General features: G+C 43.4%; 1 protein-coding gene across 1 annotated transcript in view; it reads left to right on the forward strand.

The window, feature by feature from the left end:
* Positions 1 to 2,802: 2,802 nt before the first annotated feature.
* SLCO6A1 (solute carrier organic anion transporter family member 6A1) overlaps positions 2,803 to 21,288 on the forward strand; it is a gene marked incomplete at its 3' end in the record, with an annotated part of 83,999 nt that continues 65,513 nt past the window's right edge. Inside the window, exons 1-2 of the mRNA XM_059691898.1 lie at positions 2,803 to 3,013; positions 17,392 to 17,652. Coding sequence (XP_059547881.1) covers positions 2,803 to 3,013; positions 17,392 to 17,652 — 472 coding nt within the window. The remainder of the gene's footprint in view (positions 3,014 to 17,391; positions 17,653 to 21,288) is intronic.

Raw genomic sequence — 21,288 nt, forward strand, 5'->3', positions numbered from 1 at the left:
GTTTAAAAATACTAATTTAGTTGTCATAACCTAAAACCTAAAGGGGAATTGTGTCTAGATACTGAGTTGCAGTAGTTTCAAGTCTGCAGAACATCAATTAGTTTGTTGAATCATTTGATTAAGAAACCCTTAGAGAAAGAAAAATATTCTAGGCTTGTGCTTTTCATTTATGATTCCCTTTGTACAAGTTTTTAACTAATAACCATCTCTAAAGTAACATTGGCTAATTATTGTTACAGTAAATGTGTGTGTGTTCCAATCATACACACACATACATGCACATAAATATGCAAACATATATGTATATTATGACTGTATATCTGTGTACTGAATCACAGTGTAAGATATATTTTATTGTAGGTGTGGTTAAAATTTTTTAATATGCCAGACCAGGGAAAATTATATGCTCTCCTAGTTTTCTGCAAGAACAGAATTTTATTGAGTTATTAAAGTGAAATCTTTACATGTAAACAGTTTCATTCTACATTCAATTATCTTTATAGTTTGGAAATAATAGGAATATAATGATGAGAACTCTTGGATTTATTTTCTTAGGCAGTATTACGGACATATGTAGGAAGAGTAATATCTTGGGTTTAAAAAATTTTTTTAATCCTCACACAAGAACATGTTTTTATTGATTTTTATTTTGGAGAAAGAGGAAGGGAGAGGGATTGACGTCAATGTGAAAAAGAAACAGATCAGTTTCAGTTGCCTCAAGTACACACTCTAACCGGGGATTGAACCCAAAACCTGGGTATGTGTCTTGACCTGGGATCCAACTGGTGACTCTTTGGTGCATGGGACAACACTCATCCAACTGAGCTATGCCAGCCAGGGCGCCAAATGCATTCTTTATTAAGGAGCGTGTCCTTGCCCAGTCAAATGGCAAAGATTCCCCTTGTTTCTGAAGTTCCTAGGGTTTCTAAACCATATGCTAGACCTCACTGTGCCTTTAAGCATTCATTACAATTTCAGGAGTTTCCTTCCTATCTTTTTTTTAAAAATTCTTTATTGTTTAAAGTATTACATGAATCTCCTTCCCCCCCCACCCCCCCTATTGAACTCCCCCTGCCACCCTCCCCCAAGCACAAGCCCTCATGTGTCCCATCCTTTTTCTGAGGGGTTTGTTAGCCTTGTTGCCTTGGAAATACAGCTCTTCCATGGGCAGAAAAGGTGATAGTATTTTATATCACCCAGCTTTTTCTTCTTTTCTTTTTGACTATTTTTGATAGAGTGAGGGTAACATTCTACGTGGCTCTCTATATTCTGAGTGGAAGCAAAAATCCTAGTACCATTTATTTTGAACAAATCTGGCTTCCCCCCTCTGCTCTCAGGCCTTGCCCAGTCTGGTACCAAAGCACAAGAATAAGAGTCCCCCTACTTTGCTACCTCCGAGGAATTCTGTTTCCTTTACGCTTATTAATGTTATGAAGCAACGTGGAGGGCATCCTAGTTAAGTAGGAAAGGAACAGGAAAATTAGGGCATTGTTTCTTCTTATGTGGTGACCGATATTTGACAGACGAGGTCTCAGTATGGGTGGGATTACATTTTCACTCACTGATGGGCACAGAGCTCTGTGGAGGCAAGCTCAGGCCTCAGGTCAGGGGTGGTGTCTGTGGAACCTTTCTGCCTAGCTCTTCTCAGTGATTTCTGCCTCCCCCTGCCCCGCCCCTGCCCCCAGTTATCTAGCCTCAGCACTTTCTAGCAGCACAAAAACTTGTTGAAGAGCTGGATTTTTTTTTTTAAGTTTAATTATTATTATTTTTTTAAACACAGTGTCTAATCCATGGGAGGGAAGATAGTTTCAATTTTCCTGGAAAGTCCCCTTCTCACATACATGGCCTGAATAACATACTCTGCCTTTGCCGAAGAAAAGAAAACCAATAAGAAGTTACATTTTCATATAAACAACACAAACATTTCATGTCCTATAACTATTCTCCTACCGTCTTTATTTTCAGTTAAGGTTTTTGCACCTGGGAAAGTAAATTACATTCGAGGTCTCACCCCTTATTTAGGGAGGAAAATACTAATCCTTTCTATTCTTGGCTAGAAATAGAGTTTCTAGGACAATAATTTTTATGTGTAAAAGCACTTTACTTAGGAGCATTCAATGGAACACTGTTTTACGATCTTTGCTGGTTTCTCCAAATGTGGTAGAAGTGTCTTTTTCATGTCTTCTGATTTCTCCTCCTTCAACAATGTTTAGGTCCTTTCTAATGACATTATCCAATTAGAAAAACACTACAGAAGTGTGTGTGTGGGGGGGAGTTGTTCCTCTGTCCCATCTCTGCACATTTCTCTTTCCTTGCTTCCTAAAGAGAAGACTTCCATTAGAGTTACTGGGGTGTCCTGTCTATATTAGTTATCAGGGTCCAGTCTTAAAAAAATTTTTTTCTCTCTCTCTGACCCTCTCCCACGTGGAAGCAAAGAGGAAATAGCCTTGGATGGTCTCTCAGGGCAACTGCCAACGGAGCTCCGCAGGGACGTTTGCCTCCAGCCCAAGAAAGAACGTTCCCTCTGGAGGCCTGGGCTGCGGGCGCCCATTCGCTGAGGTCCACTCCCGCGGGCCGGTCCGTTGGAGCAGGCGGAGCAGGCGCCCGGCCAAGGGGAGCAACAAGCCACCCAACATGCAGTCGCTCGCCCAGCCCCAGTCCCAGCGGGAGCGCCCCAGCTTCAGCGGGAGCCCTCAGGCCGTGCAGGGAGCCCCCGTGCAAGAGGAGCGCCGAGCCCCGCAGTCAGAGATCCTGCAGGCTGAGCCTGCAGACAGCACAGCGTTCATGGGAAAAGCCTGGAAAATGGGTCTTATTTCAGATAGCGTGATCAGGTTTAAAAAACCGAAAGGGAAAAAGGCTAGGGCCATAGCCCCCCTGACCAAGAAGCCGGAAGAACAGAATGAAACTCTGAAGGAGCGCCGCGGCTTGTGCTGTATGGTTATTCCCAGTTGTCAGCGTTTTAATAACATCCACTGCTTCCTGATTTTCTTCTACATCCTGCTGCTCTCTCAGGGTGAGCCTGGGGGGTGGGGGTGGTGGGGACAGCAGGGGGCGCTCAGTGTTATCTAAGTGGGGGAGGCAGGAGAGGGGCCAGGTGGTCCAGTTTGAGGCAGCTGCCCTCTCTAATACTGGAAGGTATGACTAGGATAAAAGCTGGTTAAATGGGCTGCCGCCATGGGTCTGGGGCTCCTGTCCTCAAACACCTTATTGGCACAGTTACCTCTCACAGTGTGGGTGATAGGGGTCTGGCCTCCAGAGAGCCACCTGGAGAGCATAGTGTTGAGTCATTACTGTTGTTTGGTCACCAACCGCGAGAAGCTCAGGGTTGAATTACTTGGGGGATTAAATAAAGTTGAAAACAAGACCGGCGGCTGCCAGGTTGTTTCTGCTTCTGACCACAATTTTGAGACACATGGGCCAAGCCATTTCCTTCCTGGATCTTGTTTCCTCGGGTGTGAATACAGGAGGTAGAGTCGGGCTTCAAACAATCTATATGAGAGAACCAGCCGCAACTCAAAGGTGTTCATCTTTGCCCACAGTTTGAAGAAGAATGTGGATTTGAATGCCTTTAGAAGGGCATGCATTCCCTACTGGCCAAGGCCCTCACCACTCACTCTACACCTACGTTCTTTACTAGTCTGTATACCCTGATGGTCTTGGAGTTTGCTAAACATGGTATCTTTTTTGTTCTAAGATGCTATGTCGAAATAAGTGTAATAAAAAAAAGTCTAAATGTGATTAGAATCATATGAGAGGAGCAAATAAATAGTCATTAGTGTTGTTTTCTTGATATCATCAAAGAAGTTTCTCTGAGGAATAGGCATTTGAATTATGCCTTGATAAACAGGTAGAGTTCTGATAGCTGGAAATGTAATTAAGGAGTATTTATTGAATTAATGAATGAATGTAATGTTTTGATGAATAAATACTCAGATACAGGAAAGCCTTTTTTCAGAATGGTGAGTGACTGATTTGGCTGGATGGTGGTTTTACCTAAGCACCAAAAAGGATAATTATACTTATTTTCTTTATTGTCTCAACCCCTCCCCCAGAACTAATATAGTGACTGAGGCAGTCAAGACACTCGATAAATATTTATCGAATACATAAATAAATAAAAGAGAAGGCAAATACAAACTGTAGCCATATTATGAAGGTCTTTAAATACCTGAGTGAGAATTTTGAAAGGATATTAAAAGGTGTGCCCTTCCCACTAGCGTACTGGGCGCTAAGTGAGGCGTTTGTAGGCTCCTTCTCACTTGGTATAGCTTTCTTACTATGAGGGTGATGAGGAGCCATTGAAGGTTTTTGAACAAGTGGTTTACAGTGAATGTTTAGCTCTACTACTTATTAACTGACTATACAGGCTCAGCTTAGATATAACATTGAGTCTTGCATTCATAAAAATTGTATATCTATCCACTTACGTATTTATCAGTCGATATATTTATTGTTACATTTTAAACAATTTTGAAATAATTTCAATAGTTTGAAAGGGTGCAAAGAATTCCGAGTCCTCTTCACCCAAATTCTCTAGTTGTTTACATTTACCACATGTGTCGTCCTTCACCTTTTCTTTCCCTGAACATACAGGTTTTTTTCAGGCACGGTGCCTCATTACTGCTAAGCAGTCCAGTGTACACCTTCCCAAAGTGAGGACGCTTTCCTATATAACCACCATTCACCCTCCCAGTCAAGACTGTGTCAGTGCACACTACCGTCAAACTATGAACTGATGATCCCACTCAGATGTTGCCAACTGTTCGAATTGTCTCCTTTTCCTTTTCTGCCCAAAATTCTATCCAGGAATACATGTTGCGTTTAGTTGTCATATTTTGGACGTCTCCTTTAATCTGTAACACTTTCTCATTCCCTCAAGCCCCCTTTCATGTCTTATGACCATGCAAGTCTTAAAGTATATGGGTTTTTCATTCCTTATGTTGAACTTCAACCTGGGTATGTTTGATGTTTCTTTATGATCAGGCTGTAGGCCATGCGGGCCTGCCTGCTTGTCTGCCTCTCTCCCTTCCCTTTTCCCTCAAATTTGTGGTTTGTATTTTCATTTTCTTACCTGATCTTTTTGGATGAAAAAAGGGTTCAGTTCTATTGAAGTCCAGTTTGTTAGTTTTTAAATGGTTTATTCTTTTTGGTTTCTATTAAAAAAAAGTATTGCCTAAGTCAATGTCATGAAGATTTTATACTTTGTTGTCTTATAGAAGTTTTATAGTTTAGCCCTTACTGATCCATTTTGGTCTCTGATCCATTTTGAATGAATTTTTTGTGTATGGAAAGGATCACAGTTTATTTTTTTTTCCATATAGAATCTTATTCCAACATTATTGAAAAGACTGTATTTTATCCCATTGAATTATTTTGGCACTTTTGTTGAAATTCTGATCTTTTTCTGAGTCGATTTATAACCTTTGTATTCTGTTCTATTGACCTGATATGTCTATACTTATGCAAATATTATATTGCATTGGTTATTGTGGCTTTATTATATGTATTGAAATCAGGTGTTCTTTTGACTTCGTTTTTTGTAAAAAGTTGTTTTGGCTATTATAAATACTTTGCCTTTTCCACGTGTTGATTTCTATAAAAACTTATTGGGATTTTAATTGGGATTTCTTTGATTCTATAGATTTGCAGAAAATTGACATCTTAACACTATTGAGTGTTTTCATGCCTGATCATGGTATATCTCTTTTCTGATGTAGGTTTTGTATCCTTCAACCTTGGTAAATTAACTTATTTTCTTAGAATGTTTTACGTACATGATCATGTCACCTGTGAGTCAGGACAGTTTTATTTCTTTCTTTCCAATCTGTATGTTTTGTTACACTGGTTAAGACCTCCAATACAATGTTGAATAGAAATTTGAAAAGAGAAGGGTTTTTTTTCTTTCTGTTTTTAGGTAGAAATAATTTAGCCTTTCTCAATTAAATATGTTAACTGTAAGTTTTTTGTAGATGCCCCGTATTAATTTGAGGATGTTACCTTTTATTCTTACCTGGTTAAGAAATTTTATCATGAATTGGTTTTGAATTTTATCAAGTTTTTTCCCCCCTGTGTCTTCTGAGACAGTTATATGATTTTTCTTATTTATTTTATTAATATTATATATTGCATTCTTGTATTTTTTTATATTTAACTAACCTTACATTCCTGGAGTAAACCCTTATTACTAAATTAATATCTTTTGTATATGTTGCTGGATTGAATTTGCCAAAAGTTTGTTGTGTTCTCTTCAACAAGGGCTGGATTTTAGCCCTGGAGTGCTCCATGTCAGTCCTAGGGTAAATGGTTGTTGCTTAGACTACATATTTCTATATTCTTTGGCATTCTCTTTACTTCTGAATAGCTAATTCCTTGTTACTTTAATCCTCTGTTACAGTTAATAATGCTTTATAGCAAACTGTCCTTGTTCAAATTACTGTGTGGATTCAGACTATTATGGAATTGGTTTCAGGGGTTAGTCCCATAAATCTACACTAATAAAAGACAAAGATGCTAATTGACCATACCTTCGCTATGCCCATCAGCCAATCAGAAGAGTATGCAAATTAACCCAACAAAGATGGCCATTAAATTTGCATACTGCAGGCGGGGCGGGGCGGGCAGCGCCATCTGCCGCCTGCCCTGCTGCCATCGGGGCCTGCCATGGGTGACCCGGAGCGGCGGGGCAGGCAGCGCCATCCGCCGCCCACCTCACCGTGGAATCAGGCCTGCCATGGGCGACCCTGGGTACCCGGCGTGGTGGGGCGGGTCAGCGCCATCCGCCGCCCGCCCCACTGCGGGATAGGGCCTGCCATCTGCCACCGGAGAGCGGGCCTAAGCCATCAGGTGGTTATCTCCCGAGGGGTCCCAGACTGTGACAGGGCACAGGTCCGGCTGAGGGACACCTCTTTCCCCCCCCCATCCCCCCCCCCCCCGCCAGTTCACAAATTTTTGTGCACCGGGCCTCTAGTCCTATCTAATAAAAGAGAAACATGGTAATTGGCATACGACCTTGGCTAATCAGGGTGATATGCAAATTAACTGCCAGCCAAGATGGCGGCTGGCAGCCAGGCAGCTTGAAACTAACATGAGGCTTGCTTGCTTCAGTGACAGAGGACTCCAACGTTCCCCGCCTGCTGCTGCAGGCCTCTGAGCTGCAGTTTAAGAAACATAGTAACAAATATAGAAGCTAAACAAAACCCCAGAAACCTGCTTTAGTCCGCCGGGCTTCAGCCAGCAGGATCGCAACATTGTAAGCAAAGGCCAGAAACCTACTTTCAGCAGCGGAGGCCTAAGAGCTGGAGCAAAGCCTCAGAGCTAAAGCTGGCCCAGAATAAAAAAAGAAAAAAGAAAAAAAGGAGCAGTTGGGAGCTTCAGTCACCCCCAGCCTGAAAACAGCCGTCAGCCCCTCACCCAGACTGGCCAGGCACCCCAGTGGGGACCCCCACCCTGAAGGGTGTGTGACCAGCTGCGAACAGCCATCATCTGCTCACCCAGGCTGGCCAGGCACCTCAGTGGGGACCCCCACCCTGAAGGATGTGTGACCAGCTGAAAACATCCATCATCCCCTCACCCAGGCTGGCCAGGCACCCCAGTGGGGACCCCCACCCTGATCCAGGATACCCTTCAGGGCAAACCAGCCAGCCGCCACCCGTGCACCAGGCCTCTACCCTATAGAGTAAAAGGGTAATATGCCTCCCAGCACTGGGATCAGCGGAGCTGCGAGGCCTCCCAGCACCAGGATCAGCGTGACAGGGGGCAGCGCCCAAACCCCCTGATCGCCCTGCGGCTCTGTGTGTGACAGGGGGCGGGGCCGCATCCTCCCCATCGACCCTGCCTTGAGTGTGACAGGGGACGGTGCCCCAACCCCCCAATCGGCCCTACCCTGAGCATGACTGAGGATGGCATCACAACCTCCTGATCGCCCTGCTCTGTGCATAACAGGGGGCAGTGCCCCAACTCCCCAATCGGCCCTGCTCTGAGCCCGACCAGGGGCTGCACCTAGGGATTGGGCCTGCCCTCTGCTACCCGGGAGCAGGCCTAAGCCAGCAAGTCGTTATCTCCCGAGGGGTCCCAGACTGCGAGAGGGCACAGGCCGGGCTGAGGGACCCCCCTCCCCCCCCGAGTGCACAAATTTTTGTGCACTGGGCCTCTAGTATATATATAAAAGGCTAATATGCTAAGTGTTCATTCGACCAGTAGTTATGATGCACACTGACCACCACGGGGCTGATGCTCAATGCAGGAGCTGCCAAGCTGCAGTGACTTGGCAGCAGTGGTTCTCAGGTGACTCACCCCAAAACCAGAGAGGAGGGAGTGTGATTCCTCGCAAGGCCACACCATTCCACCTTGGGCCGTGGGTTATGTTGTTGTTAGGGCACTGTCGGCCCAGAATCTGGTTTGCTGCACACTTGTGTTTGCATTCCACACCCTGTAAGCAACTTTGTAGAGTGCCCTCTTGCACTCTGGGACCCCTTGGGGTATGTTGGAGAGTTGCCTTTGGCCCGATCCCCACTGGCCAGGCTGAGGGACCCCAGCTGCCAGAGGGACCCTGCTCACTCTGCAGGTGCCCTTTAAGCCACAATGCCACCCCAGGTGCAGCTGGCTGGAAAGGGACTGTGGGAGGTTGGCTCCAGGGTGTGTCTGGCCTCTCTCACCCAGTCCTGTCCCGCTGGCCACCTTCTCATTAATTTCCTTTCAATGTGCATAAATCCGTACACTGGGTCATTAGTATACTCATAAAGATGGGATTTTAGGATTGGTTTTGTTAGGCTTTTAATCTTGAACCAAGTGCTGAGCTCTTTGCCATTGGAAATGGATAGTAATTCTTGGCATGCAGTGGCTTCACAATTCATCAAGTTATCACTGTGTTTATTGAGATGAAGTGTCAATTGAAGCATGTGCCTTGAAAGCCCAAGCGGCTGCTGCACATTGGTAGTAATGTTGACTATAAGGACTCTGGTGTTGGCTGGAATCTTTTCAGTGCCCTTAAGAATTTATGAAGAGAAATGGCAAACTCGGGTCTCAAATTTCAGTTCAAGTCATGGTCTGAGAATTCAAAAACTCCCATTAAAGTGCTAAATAAAGTAAGCTCTCATCTTATTTATTTAACTGTAGAGCAGATATCTATGTGAATGAAACACAAAATTTAAAAGTATGGGCTAATGAGTTATAAAGACAGTTGAATTCACAATATCACCAGTTTGCCCTGTTACTTCCTCTCTGTTGTGTATCTAAGAAGAGTTGTTAATTTTTTCAGACTGTTCAGTTTGTAACCTGTTAGGATACAGAGGTGACTTCCAAGCTCTTTACATGAAGAGCTAGAATGGTCTATAAGTTTTTGTGTGGACATATATTTTTGTTCTCTGGGATTTATACCTAGGAGTGGAATTGCTGGGTTATATGGTAACTCCATGATTCATTTTATAATTATGTTGTAGAATTTTCATATACAGGGTGGGGCAAATAGGTTTACAGTTGTTCATATGGAAAATAATCCAACAATTAATAAATAATAATACAAGGATATATTCTATTTCATGTACTTACAACTATAAACCTACTTTTGCCCTACTCTGTATGTACTTTATCAGTTTAAGAAAGTTGCCTTTTATTTCCAGTTCATTGAGTATTTTTATTATGAAAGTGTTTGGATTTTGTAAAAATTTTTTCTGCATTCTGATATTCATGTGGTTTTTGTTCTTTATTATCTTAATACAGTGAATTACATTGATTAATTTTCATATATTGGAATGAAATTAAGGAGGCCCAGGGTTTTGCACATTTAACTTTGACCATCCTATATAATAAAACCCTAATATGCAAGTCGACCGAATGGTGGAACGACCAGTTGCTATGATGCCTACTGACCACTAGGGGCCAGATGGTCGATGCAGGAGCTGTTCCCTGGTGGTCAGTGCACTCCCACAGGGGGAGTGCAGCTCAGCCAGAAGCTGGGCTCACGACTGGCGAGCACAGCAGCGGTGGCGGGAAGCTCTCCCACCTCCGTGGCAGGCAGGCATCCATCCCCTGAGGGGTCCCAGACTGCAAGAGGACACAGGCAGGGCTGAGGGATCAAGTCTAGCGCATGGGATAAAGTCTAGAAACCAAGCCCAAGCTGCTGTGTCCTTTCCCAGTGGGGACATATGGACATGCTTAATTTTTCCAGCAATAATGTGTGAAAACACATGCAAAGAGTTGCCCACCAAGAAAGATAACACGAGCCTTGGTGTCCACGATTTTTGAGGGGTTAGTCTTGTAGGCAGGCAGCATCTGTGTGACTAACTTCAGCCACTCAGACTCCATTAACACACCCTCCTCACACATACACCAAAAAAAGGTGTTTTCATAAATACATTGTTAACATAAACTAATCAAACTGATACAGCATGGCCAAAGGCTTCGGGCATTCAACAATAGATGTTCACTTTAAATCACATTCTTAGTATAAACTATCTGATCCAATTGGTACTGTGTGGCCCAAGGCTTCAAGCATATAAAAGCACTCTTATCAGGCAGAATATTCAAGGACTCAGAGTCATCTCCCAGGAGACAACCAGAGGTCAGTCTCCAAAGTTTGCAGAGTCAACCCTTTGCTGCAAAGCTATAGAAAGAAACTTTGGTGACTTGCAACTGATTTCATGAAAATAGTTAGAAGTCAGATCATTTTAAAATATATATTCTTCAGAAAAATATTATTAACATTTTATTAGAGATAAGTATGGTTAAGAAATTGGTTAAAGTAATGTTCCTTTCAAAAATGTTATGAGATAATAAGATGTTTGAAAGTTGTTGTTTTTTAAATAGATATTTTATTGATTTTTTTACAGAGAGGAAGGGAGAGGGATAGAGAGTTAGAAGCATTGATCAGCTGCCTCCCGCACACCCCCTACTGGGGATGTGCCCGCAACCAAAGTACATGCCCTTGACTGGAATCGAACCTGGGACCCTTGAGTCCGCAGGCCGATGCTCTATCCACTGAGCCAAACCAGTCAGGGCTGTTTGAAAGTTTTTGATTGAACTTGTAGCTTCACCCATGTAATAAAACTAATTTGTCTATAAATTATAAAAATCATGTAAGTTTTGAGATAGTAATGCCAGCGGTGATGAAGGGGGTCTCTGGCTGGAGATAGACCCTGGCCAGAGACAGTAATCTGTGCCCCTAGCTTTTGTCTTGCTTGTAGGAATGATTTCAAACAAGAGACAACAAATAGCAGCAAAAACAGGCAAGGGTTTATTTGTAGGAAAGAAATACACTCAGATAGAACCTGAGTGGCAACTCAACCGGCCTAAACCAAACCAAGAGCCCTGGTGTTTGGAAGTTCAGGGGATTTATACCCCTAGGTGGGAACACCTCTAGGCAAGGAGCAAGTCACCCCGTCCCTCACGTCTCAAAAAAATATATCTTGAAACTATAAGGCCCTTTCACCCAGGTGTTAGCCACCAGTTAGACCACATCCTGCGGGAGCTCTAAGTCTTCCCTTCTCACATAGTGGTCTGCTGCCTCCATTGTCTATTTTTGGTTTGTTACAGCTTTCTCCAAGCCCCAGCTACCTCTCCCAGCTCATATTTACCTTAGCTGCCTGCTCTAACAGCGGTCTATGCCAAGCATTGAACCAGGAAGAAACAACCAAACCATCCCCAAAGATAGGAACCTGGAATTGGTTATCTGAGCTAACTGATCTTGAAAGCAGCAAAAACAACAGTATTTTGTGGAAAATGGTACACTGGGAATCCATGACATGCAATGACAGTTATTTAAAATGTTGCCTGAGATAAAGTTCTTACTGAAGGCAGGACTTTGGAAGACCAAGAGCTTCTACAATTAATGTATATGGTGAAACTTTAGACTACAGAAATTCTAGGTTTGGCTGACTGTCTGCTTCTGACTGTACTGAAAAGTTTACAGAAAGAAAATTAGTTTAGGGCATAATTAGAAAATGTGTGAGCTTCTAGTCACACACTGCATAGTTTGAATAGTACCAACACTAATTCATGGTGGTAGAATTACAACACAATTTGAATTCTAAGATTCACTAGATCACTTATGTGAGAGTTGGGACATTGATTGGAGAAGAGGGGAACCTGGAAATTGGGTGGAATTCAGTGAATCTGAGACCCATCAACCCTGAAATTCCAAGTCTCCTTTCTCAGTAGGAGCAACATTTTCTCCTATGACTGAAAAAAACCCCCACAAAAAAAAACAATTTTCTGCTTAAAGACACTGAATTTACCTCACCTGACTTTAGGGAATGCTGTTTCCCTCATAACCCACCCCATAACCCTTTATTGATATCATACTCATAACTAGAATGAGATCCCAGGCTTCCCAGAATAACCAACATACAGGCTTCCCAGAACAACCAACATACAGTCTGTCTTATACACTAAAAATGTGCCTGCTACTTCAGGAAAATTGGTTTGGAGTGTGCAGGGCTACCTCTTCTGAAATGAAGGAAAAGTTTCTTCATTTGTACCATTTACTTCTAAGAAAGAAACATAATCTTACTAGTGGCCCGGTGCACGAAATGTGTGCACATTAAAAGGGAATTAATTAGAGAAAATATTTTAATATTGCTATTTGCCCTTTCTCTATAATAGAAATGTCAGAGATGAAAGAAAATTAGTAAAATGTATATGAAAATCTTCCTCCTGTCAGAGTCTGGGGCGCGCTGCGGGACCCAGAGTCAAGTCCCCACCCACCCGCGCATGCCTTGAAATCGCATGAGACCCAGACCCGGCCGGCCCCACCCCCGTTGGGTGATATTTAGATCTGGCCAGCCCCAACCCCGTCAACCTCCGCTGGGCAGGTGGTGCAGCTTCAGATCCCCTGTCAAGCCACTCCAGGTGAGGAGGTGCAGCCTCAGGTGCCCCATCAAGCCCTACTAGGTGGGGGGTGTGGCCTGAGGTCCCCCGGCCTGGCATTGGGGCAGGGGCCGTGCCTTCAGGTCCCCCGTCAATCCCCGCCAGAGGGGGGTGTGGCCTGAGGTCAACCATCAAGCCCTGCCAGGCAGGGGGCGTGGTCTCAGGTCCCCTGGCTCATGGCCAGGGCAGGGGGCACAGGCTGAGGTTCCCCATCAAGCCCTGCTGGGCGGGGAAGGCATGGCCTCAGGTCCCCTGGCCCAGTGCCGGGGTGGGGGTCATGGCCTGCGGTCCCCCAGCCGGGTGCCAGGGCATAGGGTGCGGGCTAAGGTCCCCCATCAAGCCCCGCTGGGTGGGGGCACAGCCTGAGGTCCACTGGCCTGGCTCCAGGGCGGGGGGACACAGCCTGAGATCTCCTGTCAAGCCACACCAGACGGGGGTCACAGCCTCAGGTCCCCTGCCCCAGCCCAGCACCACACAGCCTCAGGTCCCTGCTGATTGCTCATTAAGGCTAGTTATGGAAACTCAGCCTCTACTGTGGGTGCAGCCATCTTGTGTACAGAAACCCTGCCTCTACTATAGGTGCTACCATCTTTGTGACAGTGTGTTGGTCAATTTGCATATTCCCTCTTTATTAGATAGGACTAGAGACCCAGTGCATGAAATTTGTGCATGGGGTGTTGTCCCTCAGCCTAGCCTGTACCCTCTCCAATCTGGGACCCCTTGGGGGATGTCCAACTGCCTAGGATCGGGTCTAAACCGGCAGTCAGACATCCCTCTCACAATGGGGACTGGTGGCTCCTAACTGCTCACCTGCCTGCCTGCCTGCCTGATTACCCCTAACCATTTCTGCCTGCCAGCCTGATCACCCCCTAACCACTCCCCTGCCAGCATGTTCAATGCCTAACTGCTCCCCTACTGACCCAATCGCCCCCAACTTCGCTACCCTGCCGGCCCGGCCACCCCCAACTGCCCTGCCCTAACAGCCTGATCGCCCCCAACTTCCCCCTCCTGCAGGCCTGGTCGTCCCCAACTGCCCTCCCCTGCTGGCCTGGTCGCCCCCAACTGCCCTCCTTTGCTGGCCTGGTTGCCCCTAACTGCCCTCCCCTACTGGCCTGATCACCCACAACTGCCCCCTCCTGCTGGCCATCTTGTGGCTGTGGGCACCACCATCTTTGAGGGCGTGGCAGTCAATTAGCATATTCCCTCCTTATTGGCTTGGGTGCCGCCATTTGCAACGGTGTGAGGGTCAATTGGCATATTTTCTCTTTATTAGATAGGATGTGCCTGTGGTTTTTGAAGGTGGAAGTACACTATGGTAACATAGTCCCACTTAGGGGAGTCCCAGAAAAAATAGAGGAAAAGGGAAGTCCTCCTAGTGGGCAGAATATTGGGTAGTAAAATTTGATTGTATTTCCTAGAAACCATGTTGCCATTGTCTAATGCAGGGGTCCTCAAACTACGGCCCGCGGGCCACATGCAAATACAAATATTGTATTTGTTCCCGTTTTGTTTTTGTTTTTTACTTCAAAATAAGATATGTGCAGTGTGCATAGGAATTCGTTCATAGTTGTTTTTTTTTCACTATAGTCCGGCTCTCCAACAGTCTGAGGGACAGTGAACTGGCCCCCTGTTTAAAAAGTTTGAGGACCCCTGGTCTAATGGGTTGACCATTTGGTAAGTAGGAGTGCTGGGTAGGTGGTATGTCTATCTGAATGGGCAGAATTATCCTAAACAAATATTCATCAAAGAAATTCATTGCAGAGGAAGCTCTCAATAATGATGTAGATAGGTAACCACCCTCTGAATATTAGTCAGCCTCTTTTCCCTTCATTATACTAGTATGTCTTAGTCAGAGGGCTCATGTTTATGATGATAATTGTATCAAGAATGGAAGTTATACAAGAGTTGAATGCATGGATTTATCTTCACCAGAGCTGACCTAGCTATTGCACTACTGAGTGCCTGTCTTGCCAACCAGGAAAAGTCAACATAATCCAGGAAATGGCTCCATTCCCTAGTGAAATCAACCAGCTACCTAGAGGCAAGTTGATTACATCACCTGCTTCTACTATAGAGTGGACAATAATTTCTTCTCACTGAAATAGATATTTGTTTTGCATATGGGTTCTTTTACCACCATGGTTCTGCCAAAACTAACTATACTTGGACTTAATGAATACCTTATACACCATCTTGATCATCTTATTTATTATCACATTACTTTTAATGAAGGAATTCATTTTATAGCAAAAGAAGTATAGAGAGTTCATGTTCATGTTCATGGAATTCACTGATCTTACTACATATCTCAATAACCAGAAACTCTTGGCCTTATAGATAATTATAATGTCCCACTGAAAACTCAGAGAAGGCTCCGGCTAGGAGACAACAATAAAAACATTTGGGGTGCTGTATATGCTTTGAAATAACCTATATATGTTATGTGAGATTGAGGGGTATAAGAGGCAGTAAATAGGGAAGAAGGGGTTTATTAATATCAATTGTGTCTCATAACCATTTAGAAAAATAAAAACTGTAGCAACTATGCATTTTTCTCTTTCATGTTTGCTTCATGTATACACATACAAACATGTACATATTTGTGTATTCCAAATTTTTATTTTTTGCATTCTCTTTCCCTTACTATTTTATAAAAGAGTATTATAGGTGATAACTTTATAACTTCCCCTCTAAGTTACAGAATATTCCTAAATTAGAAGGTGAATTAATACCCTAACCCCAGAGATGGCCACTGTTACTGACAGAACATTTATTGGCTTGGCCATTATCCTTCTGGGCCACATGTAAAATGAGAGTTGAAAAAAATTCTTCTCTTGAATGCAGCAAAGGTTTTATATCTTGTTTCCTGCTACTCTCAGTCTGTTCAAGTGTTGTGATTCTAAGTTGGATTTATGGTGTCTTTTGCAATACAGTTCCCTCACAACTTTAGTTGGGCCTATGATATGTTTGCTTAGTTATTTGTTTATATCTTTTATGCCATTCAATACCACTTTTTCCTTTGCAATTTAGTTTTTATGTTAAAGAAAATCCAGTCATGTTTGTGATTGAACCAGAAGAAGGGTTAACACTACCTTGAGATGGATATGGAGACTGATTGGACTATGTGTCTCCCTTTTTTGGGGGGGGCGGGGAAGAGTAAGAAAGTCTTTGTAAGAACAATTGAAACATGTTAGGAAGAAGCATAATTTTGTTGCTATTAATTTGGTATGGAAGTTTAAATATGGGGAAAAGGGTGAAAATGTATCATGAACAGTCCAATGGGTGAACTTTGGGAGTTGTTTGTTGACCATAAACTCCATTGTTCCCCTCTGGACTCCTTCCTCTTTTCGAGGGGAATGGTGGCCTATAAATGACCTTACCAGATTTCCTTGCCAGCTGCTTCACCTCCATGTTACTAGTAAGAAGCTGTGGCAGTAGACTTGAAAAAAAAAAAAAAAGCAAAGGGAAGCCTATTTTTTTGTTTTCTGCTCCCTCTTTCTGGTGATCTTTTTGGCAACAGCAGCAATCCTGGGGCTGTGAAGGCTCCAGGATGTATGGTCAGCAATCAATGCAGCTCCATCAGCAGCAGCAATGGTGACTCAGGAACACAATCCTCATGGGCTCTGGCTCTCGCAACTGGAAGAGCAGCAGGAGCAGCAGGTGATGGTGAGCTAGCTCTCAGCATTAGCATGAGTTGGGTCCTGACTTCCTGCCTAAGGGGTAGTGAGTGCAGGTCCACCAGCAGCAGCAGCAGCGGCTGTGGCTGCAGACCCCTGCAGCTGCCCATGCTCCGGCAACTTTGATTATGTAGATATCCTGAGTTTTGGTTAGTAACTATTTTCCCTTTCCAATCCAACAAATGAATTATGTACTTTGTTAACAACCTCTATGTCAATTTCTTTTTGTTTCAAACATTTAGTGTGATTATTTCCCCCCCAGTTAGATGCTGAGTGATGGACATGGGCATATATGATACCATTTCTTTCATGTTCAAGAACATGACAAACAGTAGTATTGTTCAAGGATGTACACACATTGTCAAAAAAAGTGTTAAGAAGGCTAGGAAATGGTGAACTTCAAGTATAGGATATGGGTTATGGAAGGAGAGAGAAGAATATGTTTGGGAATACATGTTGGACTTCAACTATTTTGATAATGTTTTATTTTCTGTTCTGGATGATAGATATTAGATTGTCATTTATTCATTTTTATGATTGAAATATACATCAAAATAAATATCAGTACTGAGATGATTGAAAACATCATATTCTTCATAAATTACTCATGAATATAGTCTTTTTAAAAAATAGATACAGTAATTCCACTGGCAAATATTTCATAGAGGTTAAAGCTTATTAGTGTTTTAGAAAAGGGATCATTTTGTGCTCATAGATTTTAAACGTTCAGAATAAGGTGAAATAAATTTAACTCACTATAAATTAAGTTTCGTTTTGTAATGATTACAATGGTGACCTGTTTTGTCTCTTAAAATGCATATTATTGTGTTGTTTTTTTCTTTCTACATTTTAGGTATGGTGTTTGGTCTTATAGATGTGAGCCTTCACACATTTCAGAGGGGCAGTGGTCTGAAAACCATTGAAAATATTGTGTTGTCATCGAGTTATGATATTTCATCTTGCCTGGTAGTAGTGTTTATAGCATATTATGGAAGGAAAGGAAACATTCTAAAATGGATTAAAGTTTCCTCCTTTTTAGTAGGATTTGGATCACTTTTATTTGCTTTTCCATACTTTCATGGTGAAAATTATCAATTGGACATAGAAATTGAAGGTAAGATTTAAATGTTACTGTCATACATCAAATAATTGTTCCTTTAAATCATTGCCTCTAGGACCTAAAATAGACTGTGATACTTGTCTGTCCGTATACCCATCCACCTGTATCTATTTATATGATAAAGTTTATTAAGCTAATTAATTGTAGCTCCGTAGTAATATATATCCATTCTTCCATCTTCTCAGGACCATATAATCTTTCATATAAGAGATGGGCTTAGGAAGAACAAAGACTACTTTGTGATAATTATTTTTGTGAAATTGTTTTTCTTTTATCAATTTTTATATATGTTTATTGAGAACTTTAGTAATTCCTCATTTGTTCCACAATGTGCTTTAATTAATCCATTTGTTTTGACTTCAAAACACTGACACACAAGCACAAATACGAACATAAAAAACTTACACAGAAAAAGAAAGGTCAGACATATTCTAGCCACTCCTCCCACTTCAAAATGGGAGCTGCCCTTTGACATTTTCATATGCCTATCTATGCAGATATATTGCTTTATTTAAATGTTTATCTCTTACATAACCAATTTTCTACTCTGTTCACACATTAGTGTGTGTGTTTGTGTGTGTGTGTGTGTGTGTGTGTATAGAATTTCTATGTTCTCTTTGAAACAGTCCATTTACCACCACCTGCCACTCCCTTTCTCCGCTTCCCTCATCCCATCACAGTTTTCCATACCTGGGACAAGTCGATCTTCAGGCCTGCTTCAGTCAGCAAGCAGGTGTCATATTCCATCAAATCATTTAGCAGTTAAAACTGAAATTTCTTCATTAGTCTGTGAAAACACTTGTATCACACTCTGATCTTTAGTTTCTAGATTTTTACATGTGATTTGCCACCCAACATTCCCATGGTTGCAGTGAACTGTCTCTTCACTGAGAACTTCCTAAATATCTATTATCCCACTCTCTGATTATTCCCACTCATTCTTCCAACTCACTAATATAATTAAAACCACAGTTCTTTTATTACCTTCAGTCTATTAACATCTACTTTCTTCCTTGATCAGACTCTCCTTGTTGTCACTTTCTTTAATTTATATTCCTTATCTGCACTAATAAAAGACAAACATGCAAATTGACTGTACCTTTGCTATGCCTTAAGCCACGCCCACCAGCCAATCAGAGAGACTATATGCAAATTAACCCAACCAAGATGGCGGCTAACAGCCATGGAGCTGGAGCAAGCAGGAGGCTTGGTTGCCCCAGTGATGGAGGAGGCTAAGCTTCCCGCCTGCTGCGGCTGGCTCGGAGCTCCACTCAAGGCAACAAAGTTTCAATTATAGAAGCTTAATAAATCCCAGATACCTGCTTTCAGCTGGGTGGCCACGGAGGTGGAGTGAGCAGGAGGCTTGGGTTGCCCCTGGCAATGGAGAAAGCCAAGCTTCTCGCCCGCCCTGTCCCCAGCTCTGAGCTCTACTCAAGACTACAAAGTTTCAATTATAGAAGGTAAATAAATCCCAGAATTAAAAAAGAAAAAGAAAAAAAGGAGAGTCATGGAGCTTCTGTCACTGGGGGGCTTGGCCAGCCTAAAAATGGTCCTCAGCCCCTCACCCAGACAGGCCAAATCTCCATGGGGTGAGGGTCCCCACTGGAGTTGGGGCCTTGACCAGCCTGCAAACAGCCATTAGCCTCTCACCCAGGCTGGCCAGGCACCCCAGTGGCGTCCCCCACCCTGAAGGGGGTGTGACCAGCCTGAAAACACCCATCAGCCCCTCACCCAGGCTGGCTAGGCACCCCAGCAGGACCCCAACCCTGATCTGGGACACCCTTCAGGACAAACCAGCCGGCCCCCACCCATGCACCAGGCCTCTATCCTATATAATAAAAGGGTAATATGCAAACTGACCCTAACAGCAGAACGACTGGGAATGACTGGTCACTATGACACACACTGACCACCAGGGAGCAGATGCTCAATGCAGGAGCTGTCCCCTGGTGGTCAGTGCGCTCCCACAGGGGGAGCTCTGCTCAGCCACAAGCCAGGCTGATGGCTGCCAGCACAGCATTGGTAGCGGGAGCCTCTCCCGCCTCCTCAGGAGCACTAAGGATGTCTGACTGCAGCTTAGGTCTGCTCCCTGCTGGTAAGTGGACATCCCTCAAGGGCTGCCGGGCTGCCAGAGGGATGTCTGACTGCCAGCTTGGGCCTGATCCCCCAGGGAGCGGGCCTAAGCCAGCAGGTGGACATCCTTCGAGGGGTCCCAGACTGCAAGAGGGCATAGGCCAGGCTGAGGGACTCCCCCGAGTGCACAAATTTTTGTGCACCGGGCCACTAGTTATAAAATATTAATTATTTCAAAAATACTCTAATCATAATTCTAAGATCCCTGTGCCATTGTCCTTTTTTTGTTCCTGGCTGGAAATTTTTTCCCCCCTTTATTGATTATGGTATTACAAATGTGTCCTTATCCCCCCATTGTCCCCCCCATACCCCCACTCATGCCCTCTCCCCCCTGGTGTCTGTATCCATTGGTTATGCTTATATGCATGCCTACAATTCCTTTAGTTGATCTCTCCCCCTTACCCCCACCCTCCCCTACCTTCCCTCTGAGGTTTGAGCATCTGATCGATGCTTCTCTGTCTCTAGATCTGTTTTTGTTCATCAGTTTATGTTGTTCATTATAAGCCACAAATAAGTGAGATCATGTGACATTTATCTTTCTCCCACTGCCTTATTTCACTTAGCATAATGTTCTCCAGCTCCATCCATGCGGTTGCAAATGGTAGGAGTTCCTTCCTTTTTATAGCAGCATAGTTTTCCATTGTGTAGATGTGCCAAAGTTTTCTAATCCACTCATCTGCTGATGGGCACTTAGGCTGATTCCAAATCTTAGCAATTGCAAGTTGTGCTTCTATGAATGTAAGGGTGCATATGTCCTTTCTGATTGGTGTTTCTGGTTTCTTGGGATATATTCCTAGAAGTGGGATCACTGGGTCAAATGGGAGTTCCATTTTTAGTTTTCTGAGGAAACTCCATACTGTTCTTCACAGTGGCTGCACCAGTCTGCATTCCCACCAGCAGTGCATGAGGGTTCCTTTTTCTCCACATCCTCACCAGCATTTGTCATTTGTTGATTTGTTAATGATAACCATTCTGACAAGTGTGAGATGGTACCTCATTGTCATTTTGCATCTCTCAGATGATTAGTGACTTTGAGCATATTCCATATGTCTCTTGGCCTTTCTCATGTCCTCTTTCGAAAAGTATCTATTTAGGTCTGTTGCCCATTTTTTATTGGGTTGTTTGTCTTCCTTTTGTTGAGTTGTGTGAGTTCCCTGTAAATATTGGAGATTAAACGCTTATCGGAGATATTGTTGGCAAATATGTTCTCCCATGCAGTGGGTTGTTGTTTTTTTGATGGTTCTTTTTGTTTTTTTGATGGTTTCTTTTGCTGTGCAGAAGTTTTTTATTTTGATGTCATCCCATTTGTTAATTTTCCCTTTAGTTTCCATTGCCCTAGGAATGGTATTGGTAAAGAATAGCTGGAAAATTTTTGATCCAACTAGTTATCTTTCCTGCACTGTTGAGGAACATTTTAGAGAAAAATCACACACAAAAAGGATAGGTTAGTCCCACAGTGAAGTTGTTACTGTTAACCTCAATTATGCTCTTACATGG

The sequence above is a fragment of the Myotis daubentonii genome, chromosome 4 (genome assembly GCF_963259705.1).
Source record: "Myotis daubentonii chromosome 4, mMyoDau2.1, whole genome shotgun sequence".
NCBI lineage: Eukaryota > Metazoa > Chordata > Mammalia > Chiroptera > Vespertilionidae > Myotis > Myotis daubentonii.